This window comes from Phacochoerus africanus, chromosome 4, assembly GCF_016906955.1.
Source record: "Phacochoerus africanus isolate WHEZ1 chromosome 4, ROS_Pafr_v1, whole genome shotgun sequence".
NCBI classification, from domain to species: domain Eukaryota; kingdom Metazoa; phylum Chordata; class Mammalia; order Artiodactyla; family Suidae; genus Phacochoerus; species Phacochoerus africanus.
In genome coordinates, this window is record NC_062547.1 from 79,605,727 (window position 1) to 79,626,109 (window position 20,383).

General features: G+C 50.3%; 1 protein-coding gene across 6 annotated transcripts; it reads left to right on the forward strand.

The window, feature by feature from the left end:
- Positions 1–295: 295 nt before the first annotated feature.
- Positions 296–14,242, forward strand: GRM6 (glutamate metabotropic receptor 6). 6 transcript variants are annotated; one of them, XM_047777918.1, is made up of 10 exons: positions 296–1,068; positions 2,284–2,500; positions 2,736–2,871; positions 3,504–3,658; positions 5,187–5,327; positions 5,430–5,630; positions 8,053–8,198; positions 8,289–8,912; positions 11,829–12,140; positions 12,898–14,242. In XM_047777918.1, the coding sequence occupies exons 1-10, from the start codon at positions 586–588 to the stop codon at positions 13,093–13,095; spliced, it is 2,613 nt and encodes an 870-aa protein (XP_047633874.1). In that variant the 5' UTR covers positions 296–585; the 3' UTR covers positions 13,096–14,242. The 6 variants fall into 6 exon arrangements, with proteins under 6 accessions (XP_047633874.1, XP_047633872.1, XP_047633870.1 ...); XM_047777916.1 differs by having other exon boundaries at positions 5,187–5,630; XM_047777914.1 differs by having other exon boundaries at positions 5,187–5,630; positions 12,335–12,954.
- Positions 14,243–20,383: the final 6,141 nt, after the last annotated feature.

The window sequence follows — 20,383 nt, forward strand, 5'->3', positions numbered from 1 at the left end:
AGGGACCGTGTGGATGTCAGACATCATAAGACAGGAAAGAAACGGACCCGGGGAACAGGAGAGGGAGGGAAAGGAGATTTGGAGAGAGCCAGTCCTGTGCACACCCCTTGCTCAGGAGGGGTCTCCGCCCTCAGAGCAGCCTCTCATCCCTTCCCCAGAATCCTTAAATCCTCTCTCCCTCAGGGCCGTCAGCATCTGTCACTGCGCTGTCCTGAACCGACAGCGCCTGGAGCAGGTTATGCGCGCTGGGGCTGGCCCTTGAGGAAGAGCAGCCCGGGGCTGTCGGGGTGGCGGGGCGGGGGGGAGGGCTGGAGCGGTGGAGACAGTGGTCCGGCTGGGAGACCCGGGTGATGAGTTTCGGAGGGTGTGAGAGGCAGGTGGCCAGGGAAGGCTGACCGCGCTGAAGCCCCATCTCCTCTCCAGCTGCCTTGGCCAACAATTATTTACTGCGTGCTTCCCTTCTCCCCAAGGCTCGGGGCTCCCTCGCCTGTCCCCCCACCCTGTTCTCCCTTTGCCCGGCGTTCAGAGCGTTCTCCTGTTCTGTTCTCTTCCCCGCCCCGTCTTCCTCCCGCTGCGCCCGAGCGGATGGCCGGGCTCCTGACTCTGATGCCGCCGCTGCTGGCGCTGGCGCAGGCGGGCGTGGCGGGCGCCGCGGGCTCCGTGCGCCTGGCGGGCGGCCTCACGCTGGGCGGCCTGTTCCCCGTGCACGCGCGGGGAGCGGCGGGCAGGGCGTGCGGGCCGCTGAAGAAGGAGCAAGGAGTGCACCGGCTCGAGGCCATGCTGTATGCGCTGGACCGCGTGAACGCCGACCCGGACCTGCTGCCCGGGGTGCGCCTGGGCGCCCGGCTGCTCGACACCTGCTCGCGGGACACGTACGCGCTGGAGCAGGCGCTGAGCTTCGTGCAGGCGCTGATCCGCGGCCGCGGCGACGGCGACGAGGCGGCAGTGCGCTGCCCCGGAGGCGTCCCCCCGCTGCGCGCCGCGCCCCCCGAGCGCGTGGTGGCTGTCGTGGGCGCCTCGGCCAGCTCTGTCTCCATCATGGTCGCCAACGTGCTGCGTCTGTTTGCGGTGAGGGTCCGGGGCCGCGCACTGAGGTGCTCCCCGTCCTCGCCCTGGGGGTAGCCGGGGTCGAGTCTCTTTGTCAGAATCACCCTAATTGGCAAAGAAACCCTGTCCGCTGGGCCAGACGTCAGCCAGTCTGGGAAAGTTGTGAAGATTTAAGTGTCTAGAATGCCTGGGATCACTACGGCGTCCATCAATTGCACTGTAGCCCGTGGGCTTTTCTCTGCGTCCTTTTTCTCTAATTTTCCTCTTTGTCTTTCTTCTCGATTTTTTTTTCTCTCTCTCTCTCTCTCTTCCTCTTTCCTTCTTCCTTCTTCTCATTTTTCCCCTCGGCTTTCCATATGTCTCAGCACTCCACTCTGTCTATGGTCAGCTTCAAACATCCCTCTCTCGCCTAGACCGGCTCCAGCCTCCTTTTTCCAGAACCTCTCCTCTCTGACTTTCCCACCGGCTCCCACTTGCTTCCTTTGGATTTTCAGTTTTTGGTTTTTTTGGGTTTTTGGGGGGGTTTGGGTTTTTTCCCCCCCTCGGGAGTGTGTCTTTCTTGAACATGAGGGATTTACCTCTCTTTTCTGCTAGCCTCCCTCTTCTTGGCATCCTCAGCTTTCTGCTACCATTCCCCACTCTCCTTTCACACTTACTGCCCCCTTTCCCCTGGATCAGCTCAGCGGTAATCCCTGCTGTTAATCACTCTAATGCACACAGATAAACTCAGTTCCAAACAGGCACCTCCATTAGGCCAGACACAGCCTTCAAGCTAGCAACCCCTCCCCAGCTCTCCTGCCCACTCTGCCCCTCCTGAGGCTGCGGCCGCCTACACAGACCACCTCTTTGTGTGAATTAGGGAAACATGTCTTCCTCTGGGACTGACAGGCGTCTCCTTCCTTAGCAGGATGCAGCCTGTGCCTGGTGGCTGGGTTGGCTGCAGGCTAGACTTGAACCCCCACTTCCTCTATGCTCAGAGCACACCTTGTGCTACCACATGGAGTGGCCCTGGCTTCTCCCCTAGACACTTGTTCCCCCCATATTCCATCAGACCCATCCACAAAATGCAAGTCTTTCACCACACCTTCTAGCCTCTCCATGTGGCTGTTCTAGCTTGTCCCTGGCACCCAACCCCCCAACTTCTGTGTGCCCATCCATGGCCTGGGTCCTCATTGCCCTCCCTCCCTAGGGTCACTCACCATCCGTCTACAGCCCAGGTGTCTTTCTCTACTCCAGATACCCCAGATTAGCTACGCCTCCACAGCCCCTGAGCTCAGCGACTCCACACGCTATGACTTCTTCTCCCGCGTGGTGCCACCTGACTCTTACCAGGCCCAGGCCATGGTAGACATCGTGCGGGCACTGGGATGGAACTACGTGTCCACGCTGGCCTCTGAGGGCAACTATGGCGAGAGTGGGGTTGAGGCCTTTGTGCAAATTTCCCGAGAGGCTGGTGAGCTGGGACCTGGGGGTTGGGGCATGAAGGAGGCGGAGCCTACAGAGGGGCCATGGGACAGGGAACAAGCCATGAGCTTGGACACCGGTTCATGATGGGGAGCCTGGCTGGTGTCCCATGAGGGCAGGCACCCTTTTCCTTTAGGACACAGCCCCTGCCCTTCGTGTGCGGTTGCCGCCCCGGTGGGTGAATGGGTGGGACCAGAGCTGACTTTGGCATCTCCGACACCCAGGGGGGGTCTGTATTGCCCAGTCCATCAAGATTCCCAGAGAACCAAAGCCTGGAGAGTTCAACAAGGTGATCAGGAGACTCATGGAGACACCCAACGCCAGGGGCATCATCATCTTTGCCAACGAGGATGACATCAGGTGGGGCCGATGGCGGGTCCAATCAACTTATAGACTTCTCGCCCCTTCGCACACATCCCAGCCACGCACATCCTCCCATTTTCCTCTTCCTTAGCGCCCCTCCTCACCTTCCTGCCTCCATACACCTTTCCCGCTGCCGTCTTCTATCTCGTGCTCCCAGAAATGAAACAGGCCTGGTCTGGGTGGAGATCCTCCAAGCCTAGCCAGGAAAACACACAGGAATCCATGTCTGTTTCTGTCATTCACAGCAGGGAAGAGACTGATGGGCACATGTAAGTGCAGGAAATGAGCCGTTACGGAAGGGCTCCCGGGGGCAGGAGGCTATTGGCAGGAGGCCATGGACCCTGGCCTGAGCTCCAGCAAGAGAAGGGAGCCCCTTCTTTCAGGCAGCATGAAGTGGGTCACCGTGCACGGAACAAGAGGGCAGGCCTGGGGTCAGAGCCTGGCTGGACCCTTTACTACCTGAGAAGCCCAGGATGTCCTAAACGCCATACATCCTACTTTTTTTGTGATAAACAAGGGTCTGATGAGTGATGCAGAATGAGACAGATGACGAGAGAAGAGTGGGATGTGACCAAGGTTAGTTGGAGGAGGATCCCAGGGCCTTACTCACCCCACCCTGTTCTTACCAGGAGGGTCTTGGAGGCTGCACGCCAGGCCAACCTGACAGGCCACTTCCTGTGGGTTGGCTCAGACAGCTGGGGAGCCAAGATCTCACCCATTCTGAACCTGGAAGAAGTGGCTCTGGGGGCCATCACCATCCTGCCCAAAAGGGCCTCCATCGATGGTGAGTGAGGGAGTGCCCCCTCACACGGCATCTCCCACCCTCCTTCCCCATGATCCTCTCTTGGGGGTACTCATTTCCCCCTTCTGTAAAATTGTACCATGACCCAGGTAACTTCTAATCTAGAATTCTGAGAGTCTGTGACTACACCCCTCCAAGCAGTGTTTCAATGAATTGGCAAATGAGGAAATGTACATCCTACAGTACAGGGTGAAGAACTGTTAGGTTTTATTTATTTGTTTAGTTTTGTTTTAATATTTTTTTTCTTTTTTTTTTTAGGGCCACATCCTTGGCATATGGAGGTTCCCAGGCCAGGGGTCCAGTTGGAACTACAGCTGCCAGCCTATACCACAGCCACAGCAACACAGGATCCGAGCCACGTCTGTGACCTACACCACAGCTCACAGCAACACCGGGTCCTTAACCCACTGGACCAGGCCAGGGATCGAACCTGCAACCTTATGGTTCCTAGTCGGATTCATTTCCACTGCGCCACATCAGGAACAACAGTTTTGTTTAATTTAATGCTTGTATTCCTAGTCCTGCCAAAGGCACTCTAATTTGAGGGTGTGTGTGGGATGGAGAGAAATCAAGGATGTAGGACATACTGTCTGTTGGTCAAATGATGAGGCCCAGGAGTTCCCATCATGATGCAGTGGGTTAAGTATCCAGCATCATCTCTATAGCAGCCCAGGTTGCTGCTGTAACATGGGTTCAATCCCTGGCCCAGGAACTTCCATATGCTGCAGGCACAACCAAAAAAATAATAATAACTAAAGTTAACTTAAGAAAAAATCATGAGACCTGCCTCTCCTCCTCTCCTCCACCGTCTCACCTGTGACTATCTGGAAGAAGGCAGAAAAGATGTTCTCTTTACACTAGGATTGCTCATTTTCCCAAAGGCTAAACTGAAGACACCTTGATGAGGTGCTTCAGAGCTATTTTATGAAGCACAGACCCTGGAAAGGCTGAGCCCTGACTCCCAGGGGCTCCCAAGTTTTTAGGGATGTACACCCACCCTCACATTCTTTCTTTGCCTTAGAATGCATTCAGATGACAAACTAGACTGAGAACAGTTTTAGCAATAAAGGTGTTTCATTGCAAGACAAGAGGTATGAAAGGAGGGGTGACTTCATGTTTGGGGCAGTGAGTCAGTGATGTTCTCAGAGCCCTGAGTCTTGTCCCCAGTTGTGTTTCACCATCCTATATGGTTGCTCTGTGTCTTTGTGATTGTGGTATCTTATTCACAAGGTGGCTGCTGATGCTCCACCCATTACATCTCCACAGCAGCATCCTAACCAGGAAAGAAGGGGCAGCATAAAAGTTTTTCATGTGGTGAGGCTCTGAGTTTGCATCAGGATGCAAATTGACCCTGGAACCCCTAAATGGATTTGAATTCACTGGCCAGGTCAGAAATTGGCCACACAGGCACTCCCAGCTGCAAAGGGAGCAAGCAGCGAAGGGACACAAGTGGTGAGCCCTGGCTGGCTCAGATGGTTGTCACCCCCTGCCCTTCTTCCCTCTGTCTCAGGATTTGACCAGTATTTCATGACTCGCTCCCTGGAGAACAACCGTCGGAACATCTGGTTTGCCGAGTTCTGGGAAGAGAATTTTAACTGCAAGCTGATCAGCTCAGGTACCCAGTCAGACGATTCCACCCGCAAATGCACAGGTGAGAGCTGCCCAGAGTGGCAAGGGTGGCACGGGAGAAGGTGGGAAGACAGGCTGGTCACCTGGGGGCCAGGCACGCTTCCTCTGGGCATCCCTAGGACAGGCGAGGAACGCATCGGCCGGGACTCTGCCTACGAGCAGGAGGGGAAGGTGCAATTTGTGATCGACGCTGTGTACGCCATCGCCCACGCCCTCCACAGCATGCACCAGGCCCTCTGCCCTGGGCACACAGGCCTGTGCCCGGCCATGGAGCCCACCGATGGGCGGACACTGCTACAGTATATTCGAGCCGTACGTTTCAATGGTGAGTGGGAGCCAGAGCCTCCATGTGAATAAGGGCAAGCCTGTGGGGGGGTGGGGGAGCAGATTTCTTGGGACCTGGGACAACTCAGAATGGAAGGGAGAGCAGAGGAGGGCAGAGTGGCACCTGAGCTTGGGAGCTGGAGTCTTGAACCACGTTCTGGGGACTGGTTTTTAAAACTTTTCCTTCCCCAGGCTTTAGCACCCTTTGCCCCAGGCTGCAAATTCCAGGTGTTGGGGAGATTCTCTGTGACGCCTTCTGCCTGGAACCCTCAGAGCCACACACAACTCTCTCCTTCATCGCACAGAGTTTGGAGGTGTCTGGTCTCTCAGGGCATGCATGGGGCACAGTGCAGACTCTGCAGAGGCACTGCCTACACTGCACACAGGCTGCCTGCTCTGAGTCTCGGGCTTCCAAATGTCTTCCCAGCCAGGCCCTGAGCTGCCTGAGCACAAGGCGCCGGTCTGTGTCCCACTGATGCCACTGGATGGCCTGGCACCTGGTCAGGGCTCAGAATGGGATCCCTGCTGTGGTGGAGTGGGTTAATGATCCAACTTGTCTCTGTGACGTTGCTGGTTCCATCCCCCTGGCCAGCAGCAGTGGGTTAAGGATCCAGCATTTCCATAGGAGTGGCATAGGTTGCAGATGCGGCTTGGATTGGATCCCTAGCCGGGAAACTTCCATATGCTGCACGTGCAGCTTAAAAAGAAAAACCAAAAACGAAGAAAGAAAAAGGCCCTGATGGACTCAGCTTTGCTTCTGATTGCAGGGAGAGATTCACACTGTGTTCAATTAAAAACTCCACTCTTCCGCCAAACACGCACCTTCTCTCTGCCAAGCTCTCTGCTAAAGAGTGTGACAGCGTCACTCCAGAACAGCTTTATAGGCTGGTAGAACAAGCTTCTAAAAGGATTAACTGGTTGTTCAAAGTGGGACTTCTGTACAAGTCTGAACTCATCCTCTCACCCAGACAGTTAAGCTCTTTCTTAAATCTTTTTTTTTTCTTTCTTTCTTTTTAGGGCCATACCCGCAGTACATGGAAGTTCCCAGGCTAGGGGGTCAAATCAGAGCTACAGCTGCCAGCCTACACCACAGCCATAGCAACGCGGGATCCGAGCTGCACCTGCAACCTACACCATGGCGCCCGGCAACTCTGGATCCTTAACCCACTGAGCGAAGCCAGGGATCGAACCTGCATCCTCATGGATCCTCGGTTCATTAACCGCTTAGCCACTAAGGGAACTCCTTAAATCTTTTTAAATTGTGGTAACATACATACAGCATAATATTGACTATCTTAATCATTTTTAAGTGTGTGGTTTAGTGGTATACATTGGGGTGCAACCAATCTCTGGAACTCTTCATTGTGCAAAACTGAAACTCTGTCCCCATTAAACACTAACTCCCCATTTCCCCCTCCCCAACCCCTGGCAATCACCATTCTGCCTTATGACTCTATTAACTTGACTACTCTAAGTGCCTCATCTGGGTGAAATCACACAGTATTTGTCCTTTTGTGACTGGCTTATTTCACATAACATAATGTCCTCAAGGTTCATCCATGTTGTAGCATGTGTCACACTTCCTTCCTTTATAAGGCTGAGTAACATTCCATTGTCTGTACAGACCACGATTTGCTTTCCCATTCATCCGTCAATGGACACTTGCATTTCTTCCATGTTTTCGCTCTCGTGAATAATGCTGCTGTGAACATAAGTGTGCAAATATCTCTTCGAGCCCCTACTTTCAGTTCTTTGGGGGTATATCCATAGAAGTGGAATTGCTGGATCACGCTGTAATCTTATGTTTCATTTCTTGAAGAGCCATCATACTGTTTTCCACAGTGACTCCATCATTTTACGATCCCACCAGCGAAGTATAGGGTTCCAGTGCGTCCATACCCTTGCCAACACTTATTTTCTGTTGTTTTGATGGCCACCCTCCTATATGGCTGTGAGGAAGTATCTCACTATGGTTTTTTGTTTGTTTGTTTGTTTTGTCTTTTGTCTTTGTTGTTGTTGTTGTTGTTGCTATTTCTTGGGCCGCTCCCTCGGCATATGGAGGTTCCCAGGCCAGGGGTTGAATCGGAGCTGAACCGGCCTACGCCAGAGCCACAGCAACTCGGGATCCGAGCTGCGTCTGCAACCTACACCACAGCTCACGGCAACGCCGGATCCTTAACCCACTGAGCAAGGGCAGGGACCGAAACCGCAACCTCATGGTTCCTAGTCGGATTCGTTAACCACTGCGCCACGACGGGAACTCCTCACTATGGTTTTGATTGGCATTTCCCCATGATAGGTGATGCTGAGCACCTTTTGTGCTTGCCTAGCTCTTCCTTTGTCCTGGCTGGGCTTTGGCCTCTACAGGAGGCTGGCTTTGATGGGCTGGAGAACCAGCTAAGGACGACAGGCTCTCCTTCCAGGCAGTGCAGGAACCCCTGTGATGTTCAATGAGAATGGGGACGCACCAGGGCGATACGACATCTTCCAGTATCAGGCGACCAACGGCAGTGCGGGCAGCGGTGGCTACCAGGCCGTGGGCCAGTGGGCGGAGACCCTCAGGCTGGACGTGAGTGGCGCAGGCCGAGCTCCGGGCGCAGAGAGGCGGGTCCGCCTTCCTGGAAGCGGGGGTCACGGGATCTCGCGTTCTGTGTTCCAGGTGGAAGCCCTGCAGTGGTCGGGAGACCCCCACGAGGTCCCCGCGTCTCAGTGCAGCCTGCCCTGTGGGCCAGGGGAGCGGAAAAAGATGGTGAAGGGTGTCCCCTGCTGTTGGCACTGCGAGGCCTGCGACGGCTACCGCTTCCAGGTGGACGAGTTCACGTGCGAGGCCTGCCCCGGGCACATGAGGCCCACGCGCAACCACACGGGCTGCCGCCCCACACCCGTGGTCCGCCTGTCCTGGTCCTCGCCCTGGGCAGCCCCGCCCCTCCTCCTGGCCATGCTGGGCATCATGGCCACCACCACGGTGGTGGCCACCTTTGTGCGGCACAACAACACGCCCATCGTCCGGGCTTCCGGCCGCGAGCTCAGCTACGTCCTCCTCACGGGCATCTTCCTCATTTACGCCATCACCTTCCTCATGGTGGCCGAGCCCGGGGCGGCTGTCTGCGCGGCTCGCAGGCTCTTCCTTGGCCTGGGCACCACCCTCAGCTACTCTGCCTTGCTCACCAAGACCAACCGCATCTACCGCATCTTCGAGCAAGGGAAGCGCTCGGTGACACCCCCGCCCTTCATCAGCCCCACCTCCCAACTTGTCATCACCTTCAGCCTCACCTCAGTGCAGGTAGGTCCTTGGGCTCCCGAGGATGGGGGGATGGGGGGAGGGGATTAGCACTGACCTCCACCTTAAAAATCAGAGTCACTCCTCTATTTTGGCCTCTGTGTTTAAAAACAAACAGGAGCTCCTGCTGTGGCACAGCAGAAACGGGAATCCGACTAGTATCCATGAGAATGCAGGTTCCATTCCTGGCCTCACTCAGTGGGTTAAGGATCTGGCGTTGCCCGGAGCTGTGGTGTAGGTCACAGACACAGCCGGGATCCCACCTTGCTGTGGTAGGCCAGCAGCTGCAGCTCTGAATAGACCCCTAGCTTGGGAACTTCCAAATGCCGAGTTGCAGCCCTAAAAAGACAAACAAGCAAACAAAAACCCCATAGGAGATAGGGCACTACTGTTCTTCTGCAACTAGAACTGATTTAAGAGCAACCTGTTACCTTCTCCTTCATCCTTAAACGAAAATGGGTCAGTAAGGTGTGGAGGGAGGGCATCCAACAACTACTCTGGAAAATAGTGAAATTATTTTCATAAACATGTTTGAACACGCTCTTCCACAATTTGGCTCCCATTTTTAAAAATTAGGATAAAGAGACAGCTGATGCATTTTCTCCAAGCAGAGAATCTGTTTCCATAAAGGGAGTTCCTTCTGCCCAGTCCCTGGGTAACCTGGATGAGAGGCACAGGGTCTAATGATGTTACTGCAGAATGAAGCATCCTATTCCATAGATGGTTGGAACTGCATTCTGCTTGTGCAGCAAAAACAGAGTTCTTCAGGGTTTTCTCTGAGATGCTAATACTATAGCATCGGAAATGGCTCCTGCAGTCTGGAAAGCATGGGATGTTTTCTCTGCAAAGGATGCTGAGAGACAGGTGTGTGTGACAGTCCCTGACACTGCAGAGCCCACCCAGTCCTCAGGGTTGAGCCCATTTGGACACAGCTCATTCTCCACTCCAGGCAAGCCCTTCTTTCTACCCAGGTTTGCATATGACATGGTCATTCCCACCCCCGGGTCCTGGTCCATGCAATTCTCCACGACCGGAAGGTGCTGCTGCTATCTTCCTGCACATGGCAGGGCCTGAGCTTTCCCTGGGAGGGCCAGGATCACGGTGTCTATCCAATCCTCGGAAGGCCCCGCACTGCTTCCTGCCTGAAAGCCCTGCAGTGCCCGTCACCCCAGGATAGAGATGCTGTGACTACATTCACTGCCCCCCGGTCACCTATGAACTTCACACATTACTCCTCCCTTTCCAGAAATCCTGAGTCTTTTCAAAGAGGTCTTATACCTTCAACTTTACAAGGTTCTTTACCAATATGATGGATGTGAAATGGTATCTCATTGCTCTAGTTTACTAGTCCAGATAGCCTTTGTAGTTTCTTCTGTGATGTGCCTGTCCTTGAGCTTTGCTCATTTTCTGTTATTTTGTAGGTGCTTGTTATATACCCGGTGCTTTTTTTTTTTTTTTTCTTTTTAGGGCTGCACCCATGGCATATGGAGGTTCCCAAGCTAGGGGTCCAGTCGGAGCTACAGCTGGCAGCCTATGCCACAGCCACAGCAACTCGGGATCTGAGCTGCATCTGTGACCTACACCACAGCTCACGGCAATGTTGGATCCTTAACCCACTGGGCAAGGCCAGGGATCGAACCCGCATCCTCATGGATCCTAATCGGGTTCGTTTCTGCTGCACCATGACGGGAACTCCCAGATGTTCATTCTTTTATCCATTACATGGGTTGCAAATTCAGTGGGGTGCATTCTGGTTGCTCCTCCTGTGTATCATAGGCCATAGGCCTTGGGTTTTAGTTTTTCATGGGAAATTTGTTTCTCCATCCGGAGGTGGGGGTGGTTCTAAGAGGAGTATCCATGCTGCCTTCCTGGACAGTGGGTAGGGTTTTATTTTATTAGTCCCTTGTTCATGGAGCTACTGCCTTTGGGAGAACCACAAAAAGATGCTCCTTCTCAGTGTACAAATTACTAAAAGGAACTCCCTTCCTCCAGAACCACATGGCCCTACTCCAGGTGCACAGCACGGCACTGGAGCGCTGGCTAGATTTCAGTCCCCCTCCCCTCAGACCAAGCCCTCTTGTGCCATGAACAACCTGCATGAATGTATGGGGCAGCACTTCCAGGGTCCCACCTTTATGCAGGAGTCTTAGTTCCTGCTCCCCAGCTTCCCTTGGTTCAAGGTCATGTCTCCTCTCACTGTGAAGGATTCCATACTCCATCTTCTCCCTGTATGGGGCCTCTGCTGACTCTGACATCCCTGGCCTTCTGGCATCAGCTCACATTCTTAGTGCTCTGAATTTGGAGCTTCACTGTGCTTCACTTCTTCTTCCTCCTCCCCCTCCCCGCTTCCTCCTCCGTCTCCTTCTTCTTTGTGGCTGCACCCACAGCATACAAAAGTTCCCAGGCCAGGGATTAAACCTGTGCCACGGCAGTGACAACGCCGGATCCTTAAGCTGCTAGGCTACCAAGGAACTCCTGGTTCTTTATCAGTGAGACATGAAATGACTCCTCCCTCAAGCTGGCGTTGTGTCCTCAGCAGATTATGAGGGTTCCCATTCATTGAGTGGGTGGAGAAAATGTGTTTAGAGCCACAGTTCCAGAGCCTCTGCCTGCAGTCACTGCAGCTTGCAGGACTCGGTAAATGGTACTGGTAGAGGTTGAAATACAGGAAGAGGACATCCGGTCACACTTAAGAGTGTTCCCAGCATTTATCTCCACCGCAGCCCCTGCTCTCCAGCTGCCCATCACAAGCCTTTGCCTGGGCAGTCCCCTCCTGGATGGCCCTCTCCTCTCCAAGGTGGCCCTCAGGCCTGAGCATCCCACTCAGTAGACAGGCACTTCAAAGAGACCCTAACCTGCCGGAGACCTCAGGCTGGGGTAAGGCTGGGGGTGTCCCTGATACCATGTTGACTCCTGCAGGTGGTGGGAGTGATGGCGTGGCTGGGGGCCCAGCCCCCACACAGCGTGATCGACTATGAAGAACAGCGGACAGTGGACCCAGAGCAGGCCAGAGGGGTGCTCAAGTGCGACATGTCGGATCTGTCCCTTATCGGCTGCCTGGGCTACAGCCTCCTGCTCATGGTCACATGCACGGTGTATGCCATCAAGGCCCGTGGCGTGCCCGAGACCTTCAACGAGGCCAAGCCCATTGGCTTCACCATGTACACCACCTGCATCATCTGGCTGGCTTTTGTGCCCATCTTCTTTGGCACTGCCCAGTCAGCTGAAAAGGTAACCCTGGGTCCCCTGTCAGTTTCACCGCCTTGTTTGTTTCCTGCCTGTCCACAGAAGGGCTCCATCACCCCAAGACCTGGGCCCCCCATGGGAACGATTGCTTGGTTGGCTGATTCATTCATGTACCTGTTCTTCTGTCCAGTCTCCTCTGCTTGTTCATTCAGTTGTCTCTTCTTCCTTTGTCCATTCAGCCATTTGTTCATCCAGGCTTCCAGCCATCGAATGACTTGCTTTTATTCAATTACTTCATATACTTCATACCTACCAATCCAAGAATCTGTTGGCCCATTTGTTTGACCATTATGCAGTCATTTATTCACGCATACATTGGAACGTTTGTTTATTCGCCCCTGTTATCCTTTTGTTTGCTCACTTGCTCCCTTACTCAGTTTTGATTCATCCATTCATTGGTACATTTGAAAACACATCCGTTCATTCATCCACACGCACTAGCCCATTTTTAGGCGTGTGGACTTGTTCCGCAGGTGTTGTTCTCCATGAATGAGCCTCTCCCTTCCCTTGGTCACTTGTCCACTCAGACCAGTGTGACTCCCCCTCCTTCCTGCCTGGACCAGAGCCACATGGTGACCTCCACTTCTTCCTGCCCCAGGGCCTTCGCTTACACTGTTCCCCTTTTTCCAGTGCTCATTCCCATTCACGGGACTGAAAAAGACTCCCCTCCAGGCTGTGTGGGGGGTGGAGGGTGGGAAAGAACAGGGCTGAGTCCCATCTGGTCCCTTCCTCCATGGCTTAGATCTACATCCAAACCACCACACTGACTGTGTCCTTAAGCCTGAGTGCGTCGGTGTCCCTCGGCATGCTCTATGTACCCAAAACCTACGTCATCCTGTTCCACCCGGAGCAGAATGTGCAGAAGCGGAAACGGAGCCTCAAGGCAACGTCCACAGTGGCTACGCCACCCAAAGGCGAGGACACAGAGGCCCCCAAGTAGCGAGCGGGGGATGAATGGGACAGTGGCTCCCTTTCCTCTCTTCTTTTCTTTCCCTCACTTCGTGGTGGAAGCTGTGAAGCATCCAGGCCTGCTGTGAGCAGTCAGGGAGAGGCATCCTCCAAGGCCACAGCCAGCAGGATGGGGCTGGCCTGGACCCACATGCCACATCTCAGACCTCCTTTTCTGTGCATGGTGGCTCGTACTCCCTCGTGGCAGTCCAGACTTTCTACTCATGGTGGGAAACAGCTGCCAAGAGGGTTCTCCTCTGGAGAGAGACTAAGCTTACACTCACTAGTGAGAAGTTCAGGGATCTCGACGAAGCCCTGGGCTTGGCCCACTGGGAGTGGATTTCCCCCCTTAAGACAACCCCTAGAATCTGGGGATTGGGCAGCCTGTGAGAATGTGTAGATCCCAGAGTGAAATTCAAGGTTAGATCAGCAGTTTCTATAAGAGCCCGGTGCATCTGTATTTTGGACTGAGGTGTGGGCTTGGGGAAATGTTTTGTTGGTACAGAGGCATCGGGGCCCTGAGTGAGAACCCTGTGAGAGGAGGATGGACTGGCACAGGACGGGGCTGTGAGCAGAAGAACTGGGACGCCCCCATGAGGTTGTTTGTGTCAAGGTCTTCTCCTCCAGATCTTCTCTCCTGGGACCTGGGAAATGTCCCACTTAGACTCCAGCTTTTTTCCTCTCCTAGGTACACTCCCTTAAATGAACCCCAAGCATTAAGAAAGTCAGATACACCTGTGAGGTGGTAGGGGTGTGAGACCAGTGGTGTTTGCCCTCCTGTGACACCTCTGAGGGATGGTGTTCTCGAGGTGCAGGTTGGGACCAGTGACAGAAAGAGTTGTGCCCATGGTGAAGATTAACTGCAAGTGGACAACTCAGGATGGATATCAAAACTCTTCTCTCCCAGTATTTACTCGCAGGTCCCTTTTGAAAGGCAGGCAAGAGGCATGAGGAAGACGATGCTTGGACTTTAGATGCATTTTTCATTCAACTTTTTTGAACAAAAAGTTTGGTGTAAGTTATGGAGTTTTATTTCCCTAGGGTAGAATTTAAATTTGTTATATCGACTCTTTTTAATCAGTATGAGTTCTCTAGTTTTGTTTTGTTTGTTTGGTTTTTTTGGCCACATCTGTGGCATATGGAAGTTCCCAGGCTAGGGGTCAAATTAGAGCTGCAGCTGCATCTCACGGCAACGTCAGATCCTTAACCCACTGAGCGAGGCTAAATACTAAGCAAATGAATACTAAGTTGGGTTCATTTCCATTGAGCAACAATGGGAAGTCCTGAGTTCTCTAGTTTCTAATGTCTGACTCTGAAGATCAAACACACTTCATACAGGAGTTCCCGCTGTGGCACAGCAGAAATGAATCCGACTAGGAATGATGAGGTTGCGAGTTCAATCTCTGGCCTCGCTCAGTTGGTTAAGGATCCAGCATTGCCGTGAGCTGTGGTGTAGGTCACAGATGCAGCTCGGATCTGGCGTTGCTGTGGCTCTGGTGTAGGTGGGCAGCTGTAGCTCCTATTAGACCCCTAGCCTGAGAACCTTCGTATGCCACAGGTACAGCCCTAAAAAGACAAAAAGACCAAAAATAAAAAACAAAAAAACACACTTCATACAACATAGAGACTCTTCCCTAGATGAGGTCTCTGCATAATATACTTTGTCCTTGGAGCTTGATGTTTCTGCATTCTTTAATGGGGCTTCTCCTCAGAATAAACTTTTTGGTGTACAGATGCTCCCTACATTTGTTGCAATCCTAAGGAGTTCTCTGCAGTGTGAATTATGATGTTTCATATATTGCTGAATACTTCCCAAAATTCACTATTTCATACGGCTTCTCTCCTGTGTGGGTTTTCTGACATATGATGAGGTGTGTTTTCCTGCTGATGGTTTTTCCACATTGATGCTTTTAATTTTCTCCTATATTAGAGAGTAGTGGGCTCTGATTTCCAAATGAAGCTTTCCTGTATTTATTGTTTTCTTGGTGTTTCTCCCAGTATGCCTTCTCTGAGGTGCCGTGTGTCTTGACTTCTAATGGAAAATTTCCCCATAGTTTTTACATTTTTGTGATTTTCCCCACTCTGAACTCTTATGACTTTGATTTCAGATGATTTCTTGTAAATGCTTTTCCACATTTGGAGGACTTCTTTCCATGTGAAATTTCTGACTTAGAGTCCTGGCTCCCTGCTGAAGACTCACACACACACACACACACACACACACACACACACACATTCAGATCCATCTCTCTGATGTGGATTCTATGGTGCACAGTGAGTTCTGGCTTCCGGGCCTTCTCACATTCAGTCTTCTTGTAGAAGATCTCCCAGCATGCACCATTTGGTGTGTGGCAGGGTATCCTCTATTGCTAACTGTGTTATCGTATTTAGCACACTCATGACATTCCCCTCCTTTCTGACTTCTCCAGAGTGTACAGGGTTCTGGCTCCTGGAAGAGGGCTTTTCCACATTCAGTGTGTATGCAAGATTTCTCCCTTGGATCATTGCTTTGGTACATTTCAGTGAGGGCTGAAAATTCCCTGAAGATTTTCCCACCCTTTTCATGCATAGTTTTCCTTCTCTGATATCCAATCAACTTGAATCCCTGAATAAAGTTTTTTTCCCCAAATGTGTGGAATTCCCCAAATGTGTGCATTCTGCCTGGGTGGTTTCTCTTCTGTTGAATAAGAGCTGGGCTAGCTCTGCTGGCTTTCTGACATTCATCGACCTTGAATGATTTCTAAACACTCATAATCAAACCTCAGGAGATAAATACTTAGAAATACATTAAATTTAAACCCTAAATTCTTAGCAATTCTCATCTCTGAAAAAAAAACATGGGTAAAACTTAGTATTAAGGACCAGTAATGGAACTGTGTAAATAACTGCCTAAGAAGGAGGGTTTAGAGTTCCTGCCATGGTGCAGTGGGTTAAGAATCTGACTGTAGTGACTCTGGTTGCTGCAGAGGCCCAGGTTCAATCCCTGGCTGGGTGCAGTGGGTTAAAGGATCCAATTGCTGCAGCTGCAACATAGGTCACGTATGTGGCTCAGATTCAATCCCTGGCCCAGGAACTTCCATATGCTGCAGGTGCAGCCATAAAATGGAAAAAAAAGAAAGAAAAAAAAGGGAGGGCTTACTTCTCCTGACACTAAGACCTATTGACTTTCACTCAATATATATTCATCTCAGAATTTTCATATGAAGGCTTCAAAATAATACAGCAACATCAGAGGCAATATGATGAACAAATCAAACTTAGCCACTTTAGAATTGATCAGAATTTAACTTCACATTATGTTCAAGAGGTATTATACTGTTTCTCCCAAATGATGCACCTTAGTTTTCTGTATATACATATTTTCCAGAATATGTAGTTTTCTGTATATACATATTTTCCAGAAATAGGTTACCGAATCTCCTTATTTACATGAAACCTGACTCTACTTATAACTCTTCTACTCTAGATATTCTTTGCCTAAAAGATCATTTCCACATAACAGACTATGGAAAGGTTCTGATTTGGCTATATTGTTAGGTTTCAATGCTGGTCCCTGGATGTCAATGCCCATTTCAACTTTTAACAAAATGTCATGAAAAGAATGAGGGTAAGCATGCATACTGAACAAATTTCAGTTCTAAACAGCATTTCGCAAAGCTATGTCAAAGTCCTACTCTTCTTTTATCTTCACCTAAATAAACTGATATATAGTTTTTGGTTTAAGTGGTCAATTAAACACATACATATCTTCTCACCTACATAAGTCCCCACTAAAATGATACTTCAAGTGCAAAAATTATATAAATTCAGAGGAACAAAGAGCATAAAAAAGGGACAAAGTAGACAACAGTACTATGGAAAACAGAAAGCAGAGAGGGCTAATTTGCACAAGAGTCTCCCATTATGACTGAATGCTTGGTAAAACCATTATGGAAAACAGTACAGAGGTTCCTCAGAAAACTAAATATGGAACTACTGGAAGTTCTCCTTGTGACTCAGTGGTAACAAACCTATTATCCATGAGGAAGCAGGTTCAATCCCTGGCCCCACTCAGTGAGTTAAGGATCTGGCATTGCCGTGAGTTGTGGTATAGGTCTCAGATGTGGCTCAGATCTAGTGTGGCTGTAGCTCTGGTCTACACCAGAGCTACAGCTCCAACCCCTAGCCTGGGAACTTCCATATGCCCTGGGTGTGGCCCTAAAAAGACAAAAATAAATAAATAACTACCATATGATCCACCAATCCCACTCCTGGGCATATATCCAGACAACACTTTCATTCAAAAAGATACATGTAAAAGAAAGAAAGAAAAAGAACGGAAAAGAAATGCAAATGGCCTTTTAAGCATGTCAAAAAAAAAAAAAAAGACACATGCACCTCTATGTTCATTTCAGCACTATTCACAATAGCCAAGATATGGAAACAGCCTAAATGTCCATCAACAGATGAATGGATTAAGATGTGGTACATATACACAATGGAATACTAGTCAGCCATAAAAAAGAACAAAATAATGCCATTTGTAGCAACATGGATGCAACTAGAGATTCTCATACAAGTGAGGTAAGTCAGAAAAAGATAAATACCATATGATATCACTTATATGTGAAATCTAAAGTATGTCACAAATGAACCTATCTGTGATAGACGGACAGACATGGAGAACAGACTTGTGGTTGCCAAAAAGGTGGGAAAAGAGTGTGATGGACAAGAAGTTTGGGGTTAGTAGATGCAAAGTATTACATTTAGAATGGATAAGGAATGAGGTCCTGCTGTACAGCACAGGAAACTATATCCAATCACTTGTGATAGGACATGATGGTATATGAGAAAAGATAATATATATATGTATAACTGGGTCACTTTGCTGTATAGCAGACATTGACAAAACATTGTAAATCAACTATAATAGAAAAAAAGATCTTAAAAATAATTTTTAGGAGTTCCCATCATGGCTCAGTGGTTAACGAATCTGACTAGGAACCATGTGGTTGCGCGTTCGGTCCCTGGCCTTGCTCAATGGGTTAAGGATCCAGCGTTGTTGTGAGCTGTGGTGTAGGTTGCAGACATGGCTTGGATCCCGAGTTGCTGTGGCTCTGGCGTAGGCCAGTGGCTACAGCCCCGATTCGACCCCTAGCCTGGGAATCTCCATATGCCACAGGAGCAGCCCTAGAAATAGACCCCCCAAAAAAAATTAATTAATTTTTTTAAAAAGACTGAATGCTTGAAACCGGTGGGTAAAAGGAAGAGGGGGAGTGTGCCAAAGGGGGAGCAGAGAAAACAGGAAGTTATTTTGAAAGTCCGTCTATGAAATAAGACACCTCCACACTCACACAAACACAGAAAGCTATCAACAGACACCTACCCCCTAGGAATGAGCAAGAAGGGTAGTTTTTTCCTTAGATATATTGACTGGGAAGACCGAGGTCTTAGGTATACAGGACATGGCAGGGGGCAGGGGTGAAACAAGGGTATTATTTCCAAACGTACTTCCGGGAAGATTCATCTGCCCCTCACGCATGCCTCGAATTCAGGCAACTCCCTATCGGACGTAATGGCAGAATGAAGACATGTTCAGACAAGCAAGGCTATGTCGTTCACCTCTCATACTTCTCTTGAATGCTTATGGAGGATATGCTTCAACAGAAACCATGGATCCAATCCGAGAAATTAAGTGAAGAGAAAATCCAGTGGTAAAGATATAGGCAATTTAGAAAGCTAGTGGAGTTCCCATTGTGGCTCAGCCAGTCAGAAACCCAACAGAGTGTCTGTGAGGATGGGGGTTCCTCCTGGCCTCCATCATGGGTTAAGGACCTGGTGCTGCTGCACGTTGCAGCAGAGGTCACAGATGTGATCCAGCGTTGCAGTGACTGTGGTGTAGGCTGGCAGCTGCAGCTCTGATTCAAACCCCTAGCCTGGGAACTTCCATATGCCACAGGTGTGGCTGTAAAAAGAAAAAAAATTAATAAATTAGAAATCGAGTAGTCTAAATTGGAGGAGGACCAAGAATTCCAAGTGGAGGAACACAGTGTAAAAGGAAAATAAGTAGGAAAAACGGCTGCTTCATATGCCACAACATCTGAAAAGAATTTGAGGATCTATGGGAATTAATGTAAGCAAAACTTTTAGGCAATTAACTGAGAAAAAATACAGTGTTGTATAAAAATAAAATCTTATTCTAGGTTCCAGTTCTGGTGATAGGGAGCAAGTAGACTACATTTTCCTTTTCCTCTGAATGTTGCTGTAAAGTCTGGACAGAAAGCACAGAGTAGTTATTTAAGGACACCAGAAAATAAATGAAAGCAGCCAGGCTGGGGGGAAAGAACGAAATGTGAAGTGTTACTGAGTGTCTCATTCCCCCTCCTTTATTCCTTAGTTTGAAACCTGGACTTGGGCACCAGGGTATGGACAAAGAGAGCTCTACAAGAAACCTGCCAACTCTGGGGAGTTCCTGTTTGGGCTCAGCAGTAACCAACCAGACTAGCATCCATGAGGATGCGGGTTCGGCTCCTGGCTTCACTCAGTGGGTTAAGGATCCAGCTTTGCCATGAGCTGTGGTGTAGATCACAGACGCAGATCGGATCCCAGGTTGCTGTGGCTCTGGTGTAGGCCAGCAGCTGTACCTCCAATCCAACCCCTAGCCTGGGAACTTCCATATGCTGCGGGTGCAGCCCTAAAAACTAAACTAAACTAAACTAAACAACTAAACTAAACTAAAATATCCCAGCCATAATTTAAATATTTCCTGAGTCTACCATGAGGTACTTCGAACAAGCAAATGCAAATCATCTCTGGAAGAAAGCACCTTCAACTGGGCTTTAGGATGCCTCTAATATAGTCGTTCAAACTATTACTCTGTGCTCTGTGCTGTCTCTCTAACAATAAACTGTTTTCACAGCCTTTGTCTCCTTGAAACATTCTTGCTTCCAAAGGGCTTGGGGTGGGGGAGAAGGGGCAAGAATCAGGACAACTCTGCTTTTAGCTTCTAGCTGGTCTAGTGGCTAGGATTCCTGGTTTTCACCGAAGCTGCCCAGGTTAAACTCCTGAGCGGGGAAGAATCAAGATCTAGCTCCAAGCCATCACCCACTGCTGTCTCTCTGAGATGACAGTGGGGCTTCAGCCCATGACATGATGCCCAGTCTAATTCACAGCAAGAGAACTGCATTCTCAGTGCAATATGAGTAAGCGCCAGGGCCTAAGGCCCAGCATGGTGACCAGAGTGAAAAGTCCTACTAATTATAATAATACTGTATGGTGCACTTGACAATTGCTGAGAGTAG